We start from the raw sequence: 21,169 nt of genomic DNA, 5'->3' as shown, positions 1-21,169 counted from the left end.
TAATTTAACTCTGATAAAGTCTAACGGTTATGCAGTGCTCGTAGGAAAATTAACTAAACCAAACATCAATTGGATTATGAAGACAGCAAGTATCTGGCTTCACTAAAAATGAAGATACATGCAAATAATTAAATTTTTTAATTGTGTTTCTAAATTAAGATAAACAATATAAATGCTGAATTAATTTTTCTTCAATAGATTATTTTTTTTCCTGAGTGCTTTATATCGATACAAATCACCCCCCGTAACAATTCTCTAGTTTGGTAGAGACCTCGTTCGCACAAGTAGTCCTGTTCTTAGAGATAATGCCCACATTATCAACAATCCTTGCTCTGTTTTGTTTTTTTTCTGGGAATCGCCGATTGTGTTGACAACCTTCCTTTAATTGTACTTGTAATAAGCTATTTTCCCTTTTTTTTTTTCTTTTTTTCTTTTTTTTTTTTCCCCTTTTATTTTATTTCTCCGCCACGCTTTCTCGCTTTGCACTGTGATTGCATGCCATCTGCCGGTTTAACCCATATGACGATGGCTTGCCGCTCTTGATATTCACCATGCCAAAAAATACCACTTCTCTTACCATAATGCTGCACCCTCCTGTTCATTGCTTCCATGGTTCCCCTCCTGAAAGTACCCATGATGCACAACGCTACGGCCGCCACTGTCTCTGCAGCAACAACTCCTGCAACAAGTGTTCCCTTCGCCGCAACAGCCACAGCAAATCAGGTTTGCTCCTTTTAAAGCTTTCTTTCACAAGATCCCGAACTCTAAATGAGTGCTGAGATTTTTATTTTTATTTTATTTTGGTTTTAACAAAAAAAATTCTCCCGGAGAATTTTTTTTTTATTTTCTTCTGTGTTTACCCCATCAAATTTTACTTTTATTTGAAAGTCGTTTATAGCAAGTGTTTGTGGGACAGGTTGCACTTATTTAGAGTTAACATTTGTTGCAAATAATGATGTAGCTGTGTTTTGTGTTGCGATGTTTGTACCTAATTACTGTGTAATTAACCCAGCTGGAGTTAGGATCACCGTAGTACTGGACTACTTACAAAAGTCTATTATTAACTTCACCAAGTTGATAAAAGGAAGATGACCGCAGGTTTCAAACATTCGGGTGCGTTTGGTAATGCGACCTCCTCCGTGAGGGGCGTGGAAGGGACCGATTTGTAAGCATGGAAGATGGCTCACATCACAAGCGGGACAAGGCAGCTAAAACAAACAAGCAAAGGAAAAAAAACAAAACACCCAAAAAATAAAAAAGAGAAAACAAAATTGAATGGTTTTCCATAAACCTTAGTCATCACAACAGCACTCGAGGTGTTTATGACCGTGCCTGCTCTGTGTTTGATAAGCGTGTCTTTAACCCAGAAGTTGCATTTCCCTAAGGAAGGACGTTGGTACAAAGAATCCCTTAGGGCTGCGGGCAGAGGCAGGCTGGGAAAGAAGATGCTTTCTCCCCTTCTTCTACTGTTTGTTAGGTTAGTAATAGGTAGGGCTTCCCTCTCCTCCTGTAGGACCCCGATTCCTAGGGAAGATGTACCTAGTGCAGCTCACAGTGTGTAACTTTGACTCCTCTGTTGGGGCTGTAGAAATTTCCACCCCCATGTGCCCAGCATCTGCCCAGAGAAGGGTTTGCACAGGATTTAGATCGCTCTGGCTTTTCTGTTGCTTTGGGACCGTACTTGGGCACTTCCACCTAGGAGCTGCTTTCCCTCAGATTTTGAGGGGTCAAGCTGAGGAAGAAGCAAGCGGATTTGCTCACTGAGAAAAAGCCAGGGCTGTGTTCCCATCACCTGTCCTTGTTGTTGCTCCTGGCCAGGGCAGACCTAGTAGAGATGCTCACCTGTCCATTCATTCTCCTCCACCTGTCTAAGAATTACAAAACAAGCAGTGGAATTGCTTTGTTTAATAATATTGTACCTCCAGATTATTTTTAATGATTTTTTTTTTACCATCTGTCCCAAAACTATTTAAGTGCCCCGTGGAAATATAGAAGTTGCTGCAAGGGTTTATTTGAAGGAATTTAGGAAAAAAATATACTACCTCTGAAATACACCCTGCTTTCTTAAAGAAACACAAACTAATCCATTTTCTCTGTGGGTTTTTTGGGTTGGGTGGGGTTTTTTTGTTTGAGAGGCTCGTTTGCCAGCACTGTTGGTGTTTGTGCTTTTTCTAGCATTTTCATCAAAAGAGGGTTGTTGCTTTGTGTGTTCTTCCCTGAGAGCTAGCTTGTTTTAATGAAAAAACACTTGGGATGAGGAGGAGGGCGCAGCAGGCAAATGGTGTGTTTCATTGTCCTTCCCAGAACGGCATCTGCAGCAGGAAATTGTTTGGTGGTGGTATCCAGCGTAGTTTTGTGATCCCAGAGTCTCCAGAGGGACCTGAAGGTGCCAAGAGAATGTGGGAAAACCAGGGGGTGGGGGGAATGGGATTGAGAAGGGGGCCGGGTGGGGACCCTCTCCAGTGGGGGAATGCTGCTGGAGCAGCTCTGCTACCTGAGTGCCAGAGGAGGCTGCTGTGGCTGAAGTAGAGTAACTGAAGTAGAATAAATACGTGTGCACCTACAAAAGGACTAGTAAGCAATCTTTTTCTTTATTTAGTTAATGGGAATGCTTTCACAGAAGTAACTAGTGCCCCTGGGGAGACATGGGTGCGCCTTAATGCACTTCCTCATCTAGCAGGACGGCAGGCAGAGAGCCCTTCTTTTCCCAGTGGGGATTTTGTTTGCGTTGGAGGAGTACAGCGTTTTACATTTCACAGGAGTGGTGGAAGTGGAGTTGTGAGCGCAGGCATACAACCCCGTGCTGAAATGAAAGGCCAGGTTAACACAGGGATGGGTTTCCACTTGTTTCCCTCCAGCCATTTGAAAGTTCGGCATCCAGTTCATCTTCTTTCCCAGAAGTCTGTGTTAGGCCAAGGTGAATTGCCCTGGAGGGTCCTGCTTCTTTCTTTTGCCTGTGGAAGGAGCGTACGTGCCGCACCGGAGCTCCGCACCGCTGCGTGCGGAGGAGATGAGTGCCACCCCAGCAGTTTTTCGTCTTGGCTTCTGCAGAGTGTGCCATGGCTGGCTTGCTTTCTTCTCGCTTCCGTCTTTGTTTTAGTCACTGCAGATCTTTAGAAGCTGCTGTGAAAAGCTGTGTGTTTAAATGTAAGGGAAGTAGTGGTAGTAGTAGTAGTTACGTCCTCTTTGTAACAGGCAAATCTCCAAGTTTGCTGTTTATTTACAAGCTCCTAAGAGTTGGAGACTAAGCCACAGCACTGGGAAAGGCCTCGACGTAACTCTGTGTTCCTGTGTCTCAGTATTTCTCTAGCTGAAGAAACACAGGAGCAGGTAATTACCTTGGGTCAAGGCTTTTTACGTGGTCATGATGTGCTTTGTTTGTGTCCTCTTGTACGGATTTAAACTCTGCTCCATGTTTCCGGAAAGGACTTCTTTATTCCCATCTCGATAAAATTTCCTTTCCTGGGCTGTGCCACGCTGCTTTACGTATCTGTGGGATACGGTTTCCCCTTGGCAGTGTCACTACCACGCTTATTTAATCAACCCGCAGCCTTCGGCCTGTCCCATTTCAGCTCCCGTGGCTTCTCCTCACAATGCCAGCCACAAAAAGAGAGTTGTAGTGAGGCTTAAGCATTTATCTCGGTATCATTTGCCTCAGTATTCTGGCCTGGGGCAGGATTGCTGGACTTCTTGGGTTGAGTGTGATGATCTCTGTGTCCTTGAAGCACCAGCAGAAGGAAAAATCAACATCCCAAAAATCACGGAGTCTCAGCTGCGGGCTAAAAAAAACCCCCTAACAGCTCTGTTGGGTCCAGTAAATTATTCAGTATGTGCTGTCAGCTTGTATTTTGAAAAAAGATGAAGTGTATCTCGTGTTTTCTGTATGCCCTTTCTTTCTGAAAATAAGATGAGTAACAGCTCAGAAATGTGCTTGCCTTGACACACACACAGCCCGTCGTGCTTGGCCAGCAGCTCCGTGTGGTCCATGTACGGCATGAGCCACGCGAGCGGATTGTGTAGGGTTAAGTGCTGTATGGTACTACATCCATGCAGGGTGACCCCAGCTAAGGAGGATACATGGAAAATTGGAAGTCTTTTGCTTGTCTTGACTTCTGGAAGTTAGGTTTTAAAACAGCAGTAGTTTTCTTCCAGTGTACTTCAGAGGGGAGGAGGATCGCTTTGGCTCAGTGCAGGGAAGACAGGATGGAGCAGAAGTGCTTTAGCAAACCCTGGTTTACAAATTCTGATTAAAAACTGACTCAGCTGATACAAGAGCTGGTGGTGGTGTTGCTCGCCACATATGGGCATCTTGTGAGGGGGTGTCCCTGCTTACTCTAGCTGTCAGGGTGTGATGAGAGGGAAGGAGGGGGGGAGGATTTCAGCTTGGGATTTCCAGTGTAAAGGCAGGTGGACTTACAGAGCTGCATGAGGAGTCCAGGAGCGTTACCTGAGGGAGGCAAGAGGTCCTTTCCCTCTCACACCTTAGAACTACTCCAGCCATTCCCATCAGAGTGGAGCTTGAAGCCACAACTGCTTGACCTTGCTTTAGTCCTTCATGAGCTTAGGTTCAGTTGTTGTTTGGGGAGGCTGACGGGGTTTTCCTGGAGGATAGAACCAGCAGAATTCCAAAAAAGTATGGCATGACCGTGAGAAGCAGCATTAGGGCACGTGTATGGAGGGTTTGGTCCGAGCTCCCTCTAGTGCATATGTGTGGGCAGAGGTATGTGAAACATCTCATTTAAGATGTTAATACAGTGACTGTATGTACATATATCCTTCAGAGATCTTTAACAAAGCTTTTCATTATTACTTCTGTAACTAGCGTACTAGGGATACTCAAGCAAGCAAGGAAACTGTAACCTGCACAGCTTTGCTCACAGGTAACCATGATTTCACAGAGGATGATCTATCCTAACATCATTTGAGAGGTATTATTCTGAATTTTGGGACCAGATTTCAATTCTGAATAATGCCCACACCTGCTTTGGGGAGCATTAAATTTCTGAGTAAAATGCCTCACAATTACTTCATTTACATTTTTGCATTTGGTGAGTCCTACAAGGATTAAAAAGGTTAGGACTCAGCCTGAAATTAAAACACCTAAGAGTTGATGTTTGAGTACGGCTGTCTGCATGCAAGCTAGAAGTTTAAGTGCCCATTGTAGGCTCTGAGGGTTACCAGTACAGTTGGATAAAGTCTGGAGATTAGTCTGGCTTGCCCTTCAAAAGTCAGACTGGGCTTGTTTCAGTTGCCTAAACATGCGTCTACTGACGTTTAAGATTGTCCTAAGATAACCTTGGATGTCTTAGGTTATCCAAAACATTGTGACAAGCTTGGCAAATGCAATAATAAATACATAATAAGTGCTGCTTTGCTTTATTTGTCTTTAAGTATGTCACATAGTACAATTCTGACAACGTATTGTCTTAAAATTGTGGTTATATCCAGTTTTTGTTTCTTAGTTGTCTTTAGCCTTTTTTTTTTCTTCTTTTCTTAATATGGGAGGCAAAGGGAGGCAAAATTGAGGTAAGATCACAGAATCACAGAATTAGAAGGTTGGAAAAGACCTTTAAGATCACCACGTCCAACCGTTCCCTTCCTATGCTAAACCATATCCCTAAGTACCTCATCTACCCATCTTTTAAACACATCCAGGGAAAGTGACTCAACCACATCCCTGGGCAGCCTGTTCCAGGCCCTGATAAACTCCTTTAGTGACGAACTTTTTCCTAACATCCTATCTGACCCTGCCCTGGCACAGCTTTGTGCCATTTCCCCTTGTCCTGTCTCCTGGCTGAAGAGACCATCGCCCACCTCTCTGCAACCTCCCTTCAGGTAGTTGTAGGTGGTGATACAGTTTCTCATCAGCCTCCTCTTCTCCAGGCTAAACATCCCCAGCTCCTTCAGCCGCTCCTCACAGGATTTGCCCTCCAGCCCCTTCACCAGCCTGGTTGCCCTTCTCTGGACTCGCTTGAGAACCTCAATGTCCTTCTTAGGGTGAGGAGCCCAGAACTGGACACAGCACTTGAGGTGCAGCCTCACCAGTGCCGAGTACAGGGGCACAATCACCTCCATGGACCTACTGGCTACACTGTTTGTGACACAAGCCAGGATGCCATTGTCCTTCCTGGCTACCTGGGCACACTACTGGCTCATGTTCAGTCGGCAAGATACCTGATTAATTTCAGTGGAAGGAATACAAATCATTATAAAAACAACACAATCAGTCATTTTTAGTTCAGATGTTTTCAGAGAAGAATTTTTAATGTGTTTTTTTCTGTACACATCTTAGGATCCTAATCTTAATCAAAACCAAAAGGTCTTTCCCAGACTACTTTAGTATGTTAGCAAATACCGAAGGAGAAGAATAACTCAAACTGACAGCAAATTTTGTTTGAGAAGCTTTCCATTTTGGCATTGTTAGGTTTATGGTTGGACTCGATGGTCTTAAAGGTCTTTTCCAACCTAAGTGGTTCCATGAAGTGATGCACAGCCTGTGTTGGCTTACTGGCCAGGTCGTATCACTCCACTGACTGCGACAGGCATTTTGTTTCTGTCTCTTGATCTGTGTCCTCAAGCTCAGTGGGTTCTTCCTTATTACAGGGCGATTACCAAGTTCCAGATAACTTGAAAGAAAATAGGTTTGCTCACATCACTTCAGTACAGGACAGTATGTGGCTTTGCTTTACTGTAGCAATGAAAATGGGCCAAAGACTGGTGGTGTAAAAACAGCGTTACAGAGAGTACCACTTGAAGGTGGTACTTAGTGACAACATTGTTCTGCCAGTTACATGACCTTTAACTGAGGTGGAAAGAGTAAAAGGCAGCAGATGCAGTAAAAAAATGAACTACTCAGCGTTGGTGTCTAAGAAGAAATGGGAGATCAACAGGCTGTCTCATGCCAAGGCTCGTGATTATCTAGCGCAGCTGTTTTAAATTATGCATCAGCGTTCCTGCTAAATTAGGTGGCAATTATGCAGATATTAATTATGAAATCATTCGGTAGCCTTCAGTTTTGTCAAAATCTGCAAAAATACAATGAAGGGGGAATCAAAGCAGTTACGTTACATATGAGTGCCACGAACAAAAGGACCATTAAAATATTTGCCCCGGAATTCAAAAAGTCGTTAACAGAGCGTCGGATGCGAACGTGCCGAATGTTTAACAGGGATTTGAGGCACCCTGCTTGGCAGCTCCCTCAGGAAGGAGGGGAGCTGGGACTTGCAGCAGTGGAGCATCTCTCCTGGCAAAGAAGGGCAAAAGGCAAGGGGGTGGAACTAGATGATTTTGAGGTCCCCTCCAACCCAAACCATCCTGTGGTTCTGCAAAAAGCAGCCGCCGCTCCCAGAAGAGGTAGATTCTTAGACCAAAACCGTCATGTGGCACCTACTCAGGCTAATTTCTTCTTCTGTATAAAACAGAAATCCCAGTTGCTCCCTCTTGCAAATAGTCCCTGGTGTCCCCAAAAAGGACTGCTTCTCCAGCCAACCCATTTAACCCCAGGAAGCCACCTGGCAGGGCAGAGAGGTGTCGCCAGTGCTCTTTTTCTGTCTCATCTTCGCTTCACCTCGTGGAAACCTGCTGCACTTGAAAGCAGGGAGAAGAGAGGCAATATGCTGAGAAAATGAATTGGAAAAAATCTGGGTGGTGGTAGGGAGAGGCCTTTTTTGTTATGTGAAAGCAAGTTTTGGAGAAGGAGGGCGAGAAGGGGGAAAAAAAATGTTACTTCTGTCTTTGGTGCCAGCAAACAACAACAATATGAGTAACAGCCTATGCAAAATTCTTGTCAGTGATTCAAAAAGCTTTAATTGCTGTTTCTAAGGGAATGGGGGAACAGGTAGGAAAGTCTTTCTGCCTTGAATAGTAAATATCTAAGCAGTTCTTTGGGGGGGGGGGGGGGGGGGGGAGGGTTTTGTTGTTTGTTTGGGGTTTTTTTATAACCTGAAAGTTTTGGTCTAGAAATTCCATAAAGTCCCACATTAAATACTCCTACAGAAAATTCTGCTATACCACAGAAAAAGCGATTTGGATAACCAATTCCAGCAAAGGACATAGAAGAATAGTTTCCTTCCTCAGACACATTATCAGAAGGGATATTTGCAAGGAGCGAGCCCTGGGCAAAACAGCATTGGGCATCTAGTGAGCCCATGTATGGTGCTGTGCTGCTCCACGTAGAGGTACTGGCAAGCCTTGGCATTTGGGATGCAGGAGTGGATGTCTCACCTTTTATCTGCACCAGGCTGGAAAAACAAACCTAAACAATCCTTGATGAAGTGTCATTTCTCCAGAGAAAGTATTTGAATAGCAATAGCTTGTCACAGTAGGAAAGGCAAACATTTCAGGTTCAGATGTTAGGAAAAAAATTTTCACTGAAAGAGTTGTCAGGGCCTGGAACAGGCTGCCCAGGGAGGGGGTTGAGACACCATCCCTGGATGTGTTTGAAAGACGGGTAGATGAGGTACTTAGGGATATGGTTTAGCATAGGATGGGAATGGTTGGACTTGATGACCTTAAAGGTCTTCTCCAACCTTGTGATTCTGTGATTCTCTTGCTGCCTCTTTCACGCTAGACATCCAAGGATCTCAAGCCCGATTCAGTCAAGTTATCATCTTGTCCATAGGCACCAAGTTACACATAAATAGCTGTAACTTTCAGAGTTAACAGTATGCAGGCTGAAGAAGTGCAAGTTTCCAGTCTTCAGTCTCAGAGTCAAGAAAAGACCCTTTTAATTACCTTGGAACAACTGATGTTACAAAACATGTGGCAAAACTTTGTTTTCTTAAACTGTACAGCAGCAAAGAAGCAAAACCAAAGGACTGCACTGGGAAAATCCAAAGGAACTCTATTTCTCATGCAAACTTTAACCAATTCTTTGCTTTCCTTCTAATAACATTTGCCGGTCTCTTAGGCTGGAGTGTAGATGATGAAGACTTCTGGCAGGCAGAGTTCTAGATAACGTGCCGATGCACAAGAAGGCAGTGGGAAGAAATGGAAAAATCTCTGTTTTGTTTTGTTTCATCGGGTTGGTTTGAGATTTTTTTTAGAAATTCCCCTCCTCACCCACCCTTGTCCCTGTAGGGGACTGAAAGCTGACTTCTTCTGATAGCCTGCTAGATGGCAGTATCGCCTAACATGAGCAGTAAGCCAAGGCGAACACTATAACAAAGATCAAGACATATTTCCTTTCCCTGTTTTAGCTCTCGTATCATTGCAGTTTTAAAAGTGTAGTTAAGCCTGATGTGATTACTTCCTTTTGTGCTCCTGCTTTCAATTATTCAACAAATGATATTTTGACGAGTTGAGTGAAAGTCTCTTGGGGGATATATTTATTATTTAAACATAGGAAAAATTTTCTGAGGTCAACTCATTTTGTAGGCATTTGGGGGGAAAAAAAGAAAGAGTTTGTTTCATTTGGCTTAGCATGTATGCAGAGATTATGTGAGTCTGGGTTTTTCCATCATGAAATTCTAACACCGGTGCAGAGCTCCAGATGTAGTAGTTTGGGATTCTTTTCTTTGAAATAATTGTGTCTGGACATCTCTAGCTGCTCCAACTATTTTCACTTGAATTAAAAAAATACCATCTTAGAATTTATTGCCCAGTTGAAGTGCCAGTCTTTGGCTTTGAGTGTGCAGGAGGCTGCCCACGAAGCCGCGCTGGAAACATCCGTTAGGTTGGTTGGTTGGTTGGTTGGTTGGTTGGTTGGTTGGTTGGTTGGTGTACCTGCCGTGGCTTTCAGCCTGAGATGTCAGGTAGAGATTTGTGCACTTTGACTGATTTAATTTTTGGCACCGTATTATTGCATCCAGTTCTGGTCTCCCTGGTACAAAAAAGACAGGGTTCTCCTGGAGAGAGTCCAGAGAAGGGCTGCAAAGGTGATAAAGGGCCTGGAGCATCTCCCCTACGAGGAAAGGCTGAGTGACCTGGGGCTGTTCAGCCTGGACAAAAGAAGACTAAGGGGGGACCTTATTAATGTTTATAAATATTTTAAGCAGGGGATGCAGGGGGAAATGGCCAGCCCCTTTTCAGTGGTCTGTGGGGACAGGACAAGGGGCAATGGCTGCAAGTTGGAGCACAGGAAGTTCCGCACCAATATGTGGAAGAGCTTTTTCCCAGTGAGGGTGACAGAGCCCTGGCACAAGCTGCCCTGGGGGTTGTGGAGTCTCCTTCTCTGGAGATATTCAAAACCCACCTGGATGCCTCCCTGTGCAGTATGAGCTAGGGAACCTGCTTTGGCAGGGGGGTTGGACCTAATGATCTCTGGAGGTCCCTTCCAACCCCTATGATTCTGTGATTCTGTGATTGTCCATGGTGACACACGATAGTATGTGTGTCTGTCTTTATGTGAGAGCGTTCAGGCAATTCAAAGAAGGAAACGAAGGAAGAGGTAAGGGGTCAGATTTCCTCAGAGAAGTTAGAAGTGCAGTGAGTTCTGTAAAACTGACCCACGCGTTAGAAGTGGGGTGACCGATGAGCAGCCTTGATGAACATAAATTTGGTTCTTCTCTGCATTTGTGGTAAGTTCTGGATGCTGCAGTGGGATGCCTGTTGCTCGGAAAGGTGTCTGAAGTGGAGCACCAGGATTTGGGAGAGGAGGGGTTTCGGAGTGGTGGTTTCTGCTGGGGCACCTGCAGGAGTGCTGGTGGCACTCTGCGTCCAGTCACGCCATTCACCTGAAGGGGATGCTGTACGTGTAATGGCAGCTTCGTCTTGTGTGGTTTGGGCATGAAGGATGTGTAAGAGGAAAAAGCAAAGCAGGTTTCATTCAAAGAAGAAAGAGTGCTAGGTGAGGGGGCCTAAGAAAATGCAGGTTCAGAGAAGTGACAACCCGACAAGAGGAATATGGGCACTTTCACAGGTAATGCACAGCTTGGGCTTGGATTTTCACTCCTTTCTGCTCTCAGTTCCTCTGTATAAGCCTATTCTGGCAGCTTCTAAAATTTAAGAAGAGAAGAAAAAAATTACCTGAAAGCAGAAAGGGGAAAACTCCAAGGTTTTCCAGTAGCTCAGACATGCTGAGACGTAAAACTGAGTGGCTATTCAAAACAGTCACTTTAGGGTGCTCCTAAAATATTACAGCAGTGGGTTTTTTTCATTTCTGTATAGCCTGTCTGCTGCCTGTGTGACTAGTTAAAAATAGAGTTTGGTAGAATATATTAGAGTATGTGATGATCAATTTTTGGTACTGCATTATTTATTACTTTAAAGAAGAATAAATAAAGCCAGATTGCTTTCATTTTTAAAACAACTAATCCTGTTTCTTGGGAGTGAGTAAATACCTATTAAGCTGAGCTTCAATATTATACATTATTACTTGAGTAAATACCTATTGGAGCTCATAAGCATGCTAAGGAGCTGGCAGCACAAGTGGCTTCAGAGTCTCTTTCAGGACCGCTTGAATATTAAAGTTGCAGAATGATCCTGTTGAACCCTTGAGCCCTCAGAGAGCCCATAGTTGTCTTGATCCTTTCTTTAGATCATCACGAAGAGCTGGATTCAGACAAGGTCTTTGTCAGCTTTATGCCACCCTGATGGCCAACAGCTTGTGCCTGATGGAATGAGAATCTGCTGGCCAATGTGTCCGCTTCAGTATAGACAGCTGACTGCAGGCCGTTTCCAGAGGCTTTGTATCAACACATGGGACAGGCAGACCTGGGGACACTCAAGATTCAGGGATGGAGCAGGACACCAGAATTAACATGTCAGGGGGTGAAGCTGTGAGATGAGCCGAGCGAAGAGGAACCTCACCCCTCTGGAGGTGCCCCCTTTATTAGTTACTGCATGGGCAGGCAATCAAGGAGATCACCTCTGGCCTAGGCATCTCACTTTTAATGTCCAAACCAGAGGTCACCTTATAGATGAGCAAAGTAGACAAGTGTGTTGGGGATCCATTGGATTAGTGGAGAAGCAGTAAGAGAAAAGTTCTCCTTCACTCCTGAATTGAGAGGTGCGTGGTTAGGGAGAGAAACGAAGCATGTGGACCTTTAATCATAAAGTTGGTTCTATGGAGGTGCTGCTGCTGAAGCTGTGGAGAAATAGGAGGTGAAAGAGTCTGCTTGTAAGGCCATGTAAAAATGAAGACCAAGCATGACCAGTACGATAGTGATTACTCTCAGTAAATGTCTGAATATTTACTCATCCTTTTCAACTTCAGATTTAAAGATAAAAAAAGAGGAAAAAGACTGGTTTATTTGGGAGAAAAATAGCAAGATACATGCCACAAAAGAGCATTCTAAGAGAAAATGAAAAATAGATGGAGGCATTTCCCAAAGGCATGGAGAAATATAAATAGTCTTGGGTTTCGTGTCAAAGGGAAGAAATACATGGTGTTAGTCTTATTTTTAGAAAGTGGGAGAAGTTATGAGACAGCCCGATATGAGTCGGCTGTCTGAAAATATCTGTCGTTTTTAGTGTATCCCCTAGATATATCTGACCAGTCTGTTACTCGTGTGAAAAACATGAAAATAGAAACTGTAGCTGTGAAGGGATTCATCAGCACTGACTCAGGTGTCTAGAAGTTAAATACCTCAGTGTGAACTCTTTGCCACAGACTTGTATTTGGTGAACGGGGAAAAAAGCATCGTGAGTTGATAATCTGCCTCGTGCTTGAAGTAAGTTGCCTGGGGTAGGTTGGGAAGATGTAAAATAGGGTGATCAGCTGAGGCATATGTGTCTGAAGTCATCTGGGATGAATCTTGTCTACAAGAAACTATCATTATGTTGCCCCTAAAACCAAAAGCTGGGCAGTCTAAAATGCTTAGGATGTGTGAGTTCATTTTTTGAAGGATAAGGGTTTCAAAATGTTGGGGGTCAAATGATGAACTTAATCGCCCCTTAAAATGTATTAACACTTTCAGAGCAAAGCGTAATTTGGAGAAATAATGTCAAAACTTCTGAAAGAGAAGTATCTCAGAGGTAGAGACCAAGTCATGCTTTCCAGCTGATCTGCTGTGACAGGCCTTTAGTTGAACAAGAGTTCATGTACACTGAAGTCATGCGGAACGCTAAATTTTCTGTACTCATCGTTGTATAATAGATCCACAGCTGGAAACAGAGTTTAAGGCACGGGGAATAGATAAATAAATAAGCTTCATGAGTTGTAGCTTCAAAACAGAACATCTCAAGACAAATGGCATTCTCGAATTTTGTAGTAGCCAGACGTGATTCTGGGTAATGTGATTAATTCTGTGAACTACATCCCGTGAGACGGTGGACATCATAATCTGCATGTCAGAGAAGCCTTCACAAAGGTGAAATTTACACCTCAGTTAAAAAAAGATTTTCAATTTTACTTTTTAAGTCTTGAGACAGTACCCAGACGCAGCCACCTTGGACAGGCCTGAAGAAATCCCAAGCTGATGTTGACTTATCTGCACACTATGGGTTGGTAGTTCAGAGAGAAGCTGAAGCTACTGGCAGTGCCCTTTCTCTTGGTCATCGTTCCTGTGGACATCGTTCCTGTGACTTATCTGCACACTATGGGTTGGTAGTTCAGAGAGAAGCTGAAGCTACTGGCAGTGCCCTTTCTCTTGGTCATCGTTCCTGTGGACCAAGCCGCAGAACTGTATCACCCTTAGGAGAATCCAGTGTTGCCCTGGATTAATGTAGGGATGTTATGTGTTGCACAGGGGCCTTAATGACCACGGTGGTCATTCAGAGGTCTTGAAGGTACCTGATGGTAAGAGGGTGCAAATGCTCTGATAGAGAAGAGAATAAAGTCTTGGCATTTGGGAGCTGAAAATTCCACCTTTTAGAGCTGGAGAATTTGGAAGAGCAAACACTTCTTGGCAGTTAGAAAGCAGTTTGCAGAAATTTAAGTTCAGCCTACGTATCACCAGTTTCAGCGAGGTCTGGTTAGTAATACCAGCACAAATTCAGTGATTTTAGCCTACAGGCTGGCCAGCTTTCTGCCCTTCAAATGGGTGCCAAGCGAGAAGGCAGTGGAGAAGGTACCTTACGTCTGTGATTGCCTCCGAAAAGTGGCCTTTGCTGTTACTAGATCCTCTGTGTGTTACCACAGTGCCAGGCCATTCTGCTTCTGCCTGAAATTGTGTTCTTGCTAGATTGGTTACTGCAGCAGCAGTGATTATGGTTGTCTGGGCCTCTATACCCACAGTTTTCTCATGCTTGACCCATAAGGCCTTTGTAACGTGGGAGCGCGTGTGTGTGTTCCTACGCACCCCCTCTCGGTGTGTAGTCTTCCTTTTGGGGGCTTTGTGCTTATTTATATTATGGTAAAAGTTTCGATGCATCATCTCAAGCTGCTGTGAAGTGTAATAGTATCACTGCAAAGACGATGAGTCATATGTACGTGCATTTGAGATGTAGTTCTCCAAACAGTAGTGAGCAGGGAGGTTGTTGGACCTATTTACAAGTAAGGAGGGAGTGCAGACTCTGTAATGAGAGTTTGCAGGGACGTTCCCTGGCCGTGATGTTCCGTACAGCTTCTCCTTTTTCAGCATGCAAGCGATGGAGCAATTAGCAGCGATGCAGACTTAGATAGCCTCCGTCTTCCATCACAGTTTATTACTTTGTTTGTAGATTAAACAGGAGAGGTTCACAGTGTGTTTTCCATGTAAAGTAGTTCAGCATTTTATGTTTCTCAGTCAGACACCGTGGAAAAGAAAAGAAAAAAAACCACTTGCAGAAGCTGCTACATGTGTATGTAGCTATGGCAGAGTTGTGATATCTTTTGAGAAATAGGGTGTGAACATATAATTAAAGACTACGGGATGCATTTTACACTTTGTGGCTAAAAAAGATGCAGCTCCTCACTTCTGCGTCTCTGCACCGGAGAAGCTTCTTCTGAAGGAGAAACTTGAGGTTTTTTTATCAAGGAGGACTCCTACGTGTACTAGAAATAGCCGGGGTGCAACATGCCCTAGTTAAACCCCCGGCACGAGCAGCACTGGGGTGAGGACGATGTGGTGTGAGCAATCCGGCTCCGCAGTGGGAGAAGGCCACAGCGGGGAGAGCTCCAGCTGCTCCTCCTGCAGCCCCGTAAACAGGACGTGCTGGTGCACAAAAGGAAAGTGTTTACATTGTCTTTACTGTTTCCTGAGTTTGGAGAGGAGGGGAGAAATGGTAGGAATAGGAATGGGGCAGTGGAAGCCCTTACCTGGGGACTGCAGCTCTCCGGAGCCGGGCAGAGATGGGGTCCTGCTCTTTCATGTTGCCCCGAGCCCCTCCATCCTGCCTGGCATGGAGCAGGGTGAGTTGCACTTGGGTTAACCAAAACTCCAGGGATAATCCTACCCTTTTCCTGAGATCCGGCCTGAGATTAGGCCCTCTGCCTTCCCCATCACACATTTTGGAGGAAATAGGAGCATCAGTCTTGTGAGGCTGTTTGACCCTTTAGGACATGTAGGCATAAGGGGCTGTGATCCATCTCCCTGCACAGGGAGAAAAAAGCTATCGGAAAATGCAAGTTTATCCCCTCAAAAAGTTGGCAGACGATGTAGGCAGCTGCAGCATCTGAAATTCTGGTTTGGGGTTGTTTTGGTTTTTTTTTACACTGAGTAGATTTCAGGTTGTGTCCCACTAAATCAGACCTTAGGATCCTTTTAAATACACTTGCGTGATTAGGGCTAACCCAGTAAAGCTGCTTCATTAATTACATTGACATGGTGGGTTGTAACACGCTAAAAATACCGGCGCTGACAATCTCGGTCGCCTCTTGTTTTCAGCGCGGCTGCGTTCTTCGTGCGCCCTGCCAGATCGCAGCGCTGTGGCTGGGCCCGGGCCGCGGCCGGCAGGGCGTTATTCTTTCAGCAAAGGTATTTCTTTGTTATTGCAATAGGAAACAGAAGATGGGCGATAAGCTAACGAACTCACAATGGGTGGAAGTTCATTAAAAATATATGTCCTTGTTGTATGTATAATGTCTTTAGCTGTTAAGCCCTTTGGAGCAGCAGGTGTTTGTACAGTGCCGTTACAATGGGGCCTCGCGTGTCACCAGATTTGCAGCACTGATGGTAATCAAAGATGACTTTTTGGCGTGCCGTCAAGTCCGGTGGGGTCAGGGAGCTGGTAGCTGCTGCCTACAGAGAGCAAAGAGCCATGGAGAAAAGTCGCTCACCTCCCAGAGCAACAGGAGTTGTGGCTCCTGCGGTGCTGGTCGGATGGCAGGCTCGAGCAGAGGGGACACGTCGCACGTGCCGTAGGAATTGGGGTCGGAGGTTTTGCATATCCCAGCTCTCCCCAGAAGTGGGTTCTTCCCTCTCCTCTGGGAGAAAGGAGGGCGACTCTCAGGTGTGACATCATTTACATCGCTCCTGCCAATGCTACATCTTGTTGGTGGTGTTTTGGTTGAACTGAGGTCTCTAGGCAGTTGCTGTGGTAGTTAGGAGTCTCCATCGCAATGCCATGCTCTACCTGGAACAGAGCAATCCCCCGTGGTGACAGAACAGGCTTCATGCAGTGGCTGCAGGTGTGATGGGGCAGGGGATCAGGACAAGCGCCTTCCACGCAGAGGCAAGTGTGTTTCTTTTCAGCAGTTTGTATGTCAGAGGTAGTATGTTGCTGAAGTTATTTCCCAAAAAACCTTCTTTCGTTTTTTGCCCCCCCCCCCCCCTTTAAAATAAATATTGCATTAAGCAGCAGCCTAGCTTCATAATACACAAGTGGGTCAAAGTGCTGTCATGACTGTCTTGCATACCACCTACAAAATCAGCTTAAAAATACATTGAGTGCCAAATTAAACAGGAAGAGCAGGTGATGCACTCTTAATTCCTTGACTTGTGCTCAGTGCTGGAGCAGAGATGAGCAATGGCGTGATAAAAGAGCCCACCCCTGGCTTTTGACATCACATTCACTGATGTCCGTTTCAGGCAGGGAAGGGAAATCTGGGCTGTTATCCAATCCTGTGAGCTGGTTGAGTTGGTTGCTGGGCACATTGTGCATTTAACCTTTGCAGTAGTAGGACCGCACAAGTTTGGATCAGTACAATGGTTGCTTCGCCCTCAGTTTGAGACATTGTGGAGGTAAAACAGCAAGGTCAGTGGCTAGCTAGATGCGCAGGGGTACCGTTAACCATCATTTCCCCCAGATCCCCTGACAGAAGGAACAATGAAAAACCTCTCAAGTTTGCTGACCTCCAGAACTTTTTTCTTTTTTTTTAAAGAAATAAGCAGCTGCTAAAAGTCCATTGGACAATAAAACCAAACACATCAGCTTCATGTAAACACCCGGCCCAGTAGAGGTTTTTTTCACTTGATAGCAGCATGGAGGTCTGCCTCCATGGTTCCCCTCTCGTTCCTGACTCTGTCAGAGCAGGGTGGGAGCTGGAGAGTCGAACCAGGCACCCATGCTCTTGTGGACCTCTTTGGGAGGCCAGGGCTGCATCCCCCTCCACCGACAGTCAGGGCGCCGAGGGTGCGCAACCCCACCTATGGCCAGGCCCTTCCTTTGTGGCTTCGGCGCGGCCTCCAGTATTTTGTGACGTAAAATACCCCCTCCGGGTGTTCTCACGCTCATGAGGGACGGTGCCCAGGTCTGTGAGAGGCCAACACCTCCCAGTCAGCACCAGGACACGGGCTGCTGTTCCGTAGGAGCCGCGCCCGAGCTTAGTCAATCCGGCGGCGGGCGAGCTGCTCCCTCCCCAAGGCGCGATCACGCTCTCCTTTCTCTTAACAGATAATCCTGAAATAGCCGGCAGGAGCGGAACGGAGTGTCACGAAGCCTCCCTGCGGACGGCCAAGCACGGCTACTGTACATACTACCCCGTCTCCTCCTCTCTAGAGTTGCCACAAACTGCATGCTAAGTCAAGAATTTGTTCTTACGGACAAATCACAAACTCGAAAAAGCTAGTGCTGCTATGTCATATATGAATATTAAATATGGTATGCTTACTATACTCCAACCTAAAATAGTTAACTACCTGATACCAGCTGTGATGTTTCAAGACATAAAGGGTAACATTTAGTTTCAGAGGTTTTTCTAAGCATAGTTTAATTCTTGCAAATACTGTCTTTTCTCCATAACGATACCTAACGGAAACGGTCCAGTTAAGTTAAGTCTCGGGAGATTCGGGGTAACGGATCCTTCCGAGCTCAGCAATAATTAAGTTGTATTGGCTAAAAAAAACCCCAACAAACAACTTAATCCCAGTTGCAGGTTTAAATTTTCACCCGAACTACGATAGGGGATGTTTCTTCTCGATTAAAAAAATAACAAACGAATAACTCAAATCTGGGCTTCGCTCCCCTCGCGGGTTGATCCCGAGACAGGGGAAGTAAAACGCAGCCCCGCGCCCTGCACATCACCCTGCCAATCTGAGTACGTTTAGCCACAATTCCAAAGTAAAGCACAAATCCTTTAGATGCACATGGTTGGTGTTTGGCTTGTATGGAGAAGCTGCATTTGAATCATAGCAGAATAGCAGATGAGAATTAGAAAACAAAGGAAAAATTTTGCACAGTATGAACTTCATACCCCTTTCGACCCCCAAAAGAACAAAGTCTTTGAGAATATTATTTTACGAGTATATTTATAATGTTTTTAAAAGAGACTTTGCAGAAGTGCCTAAATTTTGTCACATCAGACTTGATGAAAGTGAGCCTGATGCCAACGGTCAAATCTCACCGGAAGCAAATAATCTTTCAAACTCATAGTCAGGTTACCAAAAAAAAAGATCCAAGCTGTTAAGAAGTAACTTCTAGAAGTGTAAAAAATCAAAGAAACAAACAAACAAACAAAAAAGAAGACCAAATTAACAAAAGAAAAGGCGAAAAAGAAGGCTGTAGATGAAGAGATTTGTATGATACTCTAATTTAATTAAAATTCAGTTGAGTCACTGAAACTTCGTAGGTGACTTTAATCTAGGCTATTAACTGAACACTAAGAATGTAGAATGAGATTCAGTTTAATAAATCATTACTGTATTTGCATTTTTTTATTGGATTATAAGATTGTAACCAGATTAGAGTGGAGAAAAAAATAGTTCTTTTAATTGTTTTTCTTTAAAAACATATTTTATGTCACAAAAGTATGAAGATATCTTTAATACGATTATATACATATTATATATACATACATACATATATATGGATGAAGCAGATTTTAATGTTGTTTACTTTTTTAAATACTTTGTTGATTTACAAGGTAATTATATATGTATAATTAAAATTTCATTTGTTTGATTTGAGATTTGTTTCAAGCACTATTGTACCAAATATTTCATATTTCACATTTTATATGTTGCACATGTATCACATAAATGACATAGTTTTTAAATTATTGTTTAAAAGAAAAAAAAAAACAAGACAGCTGTTATAAGTGGATATTATGTATAATTGTTTGCAGCATAAGTTTTCTATGTGGACATTATTAGTGATTGCAGTATTTTAACTTAACCTCTTCAGATTGATTGTAAACTATTTTAAACTTTGGCAGCACTGCCTGTTCTGAAAGACTGAAGGCACTAACCATATAATTATTTGTCTAGGAAATCCTTTTTCCAGGCTAAATCTTGTTTGTCCGATGTCTAATTACTATCTATTTATATATATAAAAGCTGGAGAGCTGATCATCCGAAAGGAAAAGAAAAGAAATAAATAAAGAAAAGAATAAAAATCCACGATTCGATTGTAAAATTAACATAGTGCTTGTAACGTTGCGTTAGTTTTAATTTGTGGAAGAATAACGTATCTTAACTTGTTACTCTAGCAGTTAAGGTATCACCATTATATACTATTAAAACACTAATATTTGTAGACTTTCTCAGTCATTATAACTAGGTAGTTGACACTGCAACTTGCCTATATCTGTCAAAGTTGTTTTTATTTTTTTATAATAGTTAATTTAGGCATTTGGGTAGCTTATTGTATAATACTAAATGGTAAATTATCCATGTTGTTTAAATATTTTATGTAGATAACTCTTCAAGACATTGTTTTTGTGTGAACTTTTTATGTTTCGAAATAACTGTTATTCTATGTTTTTTACAATTAATCCAATACTACTATTTTTTGCCCATGGATGACGAAGCTTCAGATACATCAGGTCTTTCATCCAGAGAAACTGACAGACAAAAAAAAAAAAAAGAGAAAAATGTATTTTTAATAAGAGATCCACTTTCCGACTTTATGACTTTGTAATATTCCTGAAAACTGTACAAGTACAAACCTATGCTAACAGTAAGGAGGCAATTACAGAGATGTGCAAATACGTGTACAACAGATTCTGCATTTTATTTATTTATAAAGTAATTTTATAGACTATTTCAAAATTTGGGAAGATCTAAAACTATTTTTCTGTATAAATATTATTTGCCAAAACTTTGTTTATATTTAAAGAAGAAAAAAAAAAAGTCTAATGAAAAGGATTAAATTTTAAATGCTTTGTTTAATTAAAAAAAAAAAAAATCCAACAAAAAACCCGCAACAAAGAAAAACCCCCCCTAAAAGAACCATGAGATGGGCCAACACAGGGACAGTCAATACTGTAGCTGGGACATGGTTTCAAGTTGCTTGAGATGTCTCAGTGTTTCTGTTCTTCAAAGGATACAGCACCTCACCAAAATTCCTTTTTGTTTGCCTCTCTCATCCAGCATAATTGACGACGCGTACAATGAGTATTTCGGTAACAGTTAAAAGAAACCCCTCCATTCACTCTTTTCCAGCATATAACTACTAGTGGTCTGTTAAATAGCCATTCTATTTCTGTTGTGACGTTAAATTCATTCACCCAATGTACAACCACTGAAATAAAAAGAAGCATTTTAAAATGAGAGCGGAGTCGGGGCGATCCTTTCTTGTGGCGCGGCTCTGGGAAGAGGGGCCTGGGTTAACAAAAGCAGCCCAAAGCAAGTGGAAGAGTCTTTTTTAAAAGTTCTGGGGTCTATGATGCCCTTAATTGCACGTTCAATTAACAAATCATGAAGTGCAGTCGCTTCGAAGGATGCACACAGATGCGATCTGAGGGAGCAGGTACTCTTCTGACGGAGATGGCGTGCTGAGGAGGCCGCGCTGCACAGTGTTAACCCCAGGCAGCCATTTCGTGCCCCTTCCTCATGGAAAGAGTGGTCAGGCATTGGAGCAGGCCACCCCAGGGGGGTGGTGGAGTCACCGTCCCTGGAGGTGTTCGAAAAACATGTAGATGTGGCACTTCAGGACATGGTTTAGTTGACATGGTGGTGTTGGACAGGCGGTTGGACTTGATGATCATAGA

The 21,169-nt window shown here is 43.6% G+C and overlaps 1 protein-coding gene across 5 annotated transcripts in view; it reads left to right on the top strand.

The window, feature by feature from the left end:
- Positions 1 to 20,719, top strand: part of MBNL2 (muscleblind like splicing regulator 2) — a 75,239-nt gene extending 54,520 nt beyond the window's left edge. For all 5 annotated transcript variants that reach the window (XM_084262575.1, XM_084262573.1, XM_084262574.1 and 2 more), the window contains one exon: positions 17,635 to 20,719. In XM_084262575.1, the coding sequence (XP_084118701.1) occupies positions 17,635 to 17,762 (128 nt within the window). In that variant the 3' untranslated portion in view covers positions 17,763 to 20,719. The remainder of the gene's footprint in view (positions 1 to 17,634) is intronic.
- Positions 20,720 to 21,169: the final 450 nt, after the last annotated feature.

The sequence above is a fragment of the Gallinula chloropus genome (genome assembly GCF_964237585.1).
Source record: "Gallinula chloropus genome assembly, chromosome: 1".
NCBI classification, from domain to species: Eukaryota; Metazoa; Chordata; class Aves; order Gruiformes; family Rallidae; genus Gallinula; species Gallinula chloropus.
The sequence above is the reverse complement of the archived record's forward strand: the minus strand, read 5'-3'. Positions and strand labels throughout refer to the sequence as shown.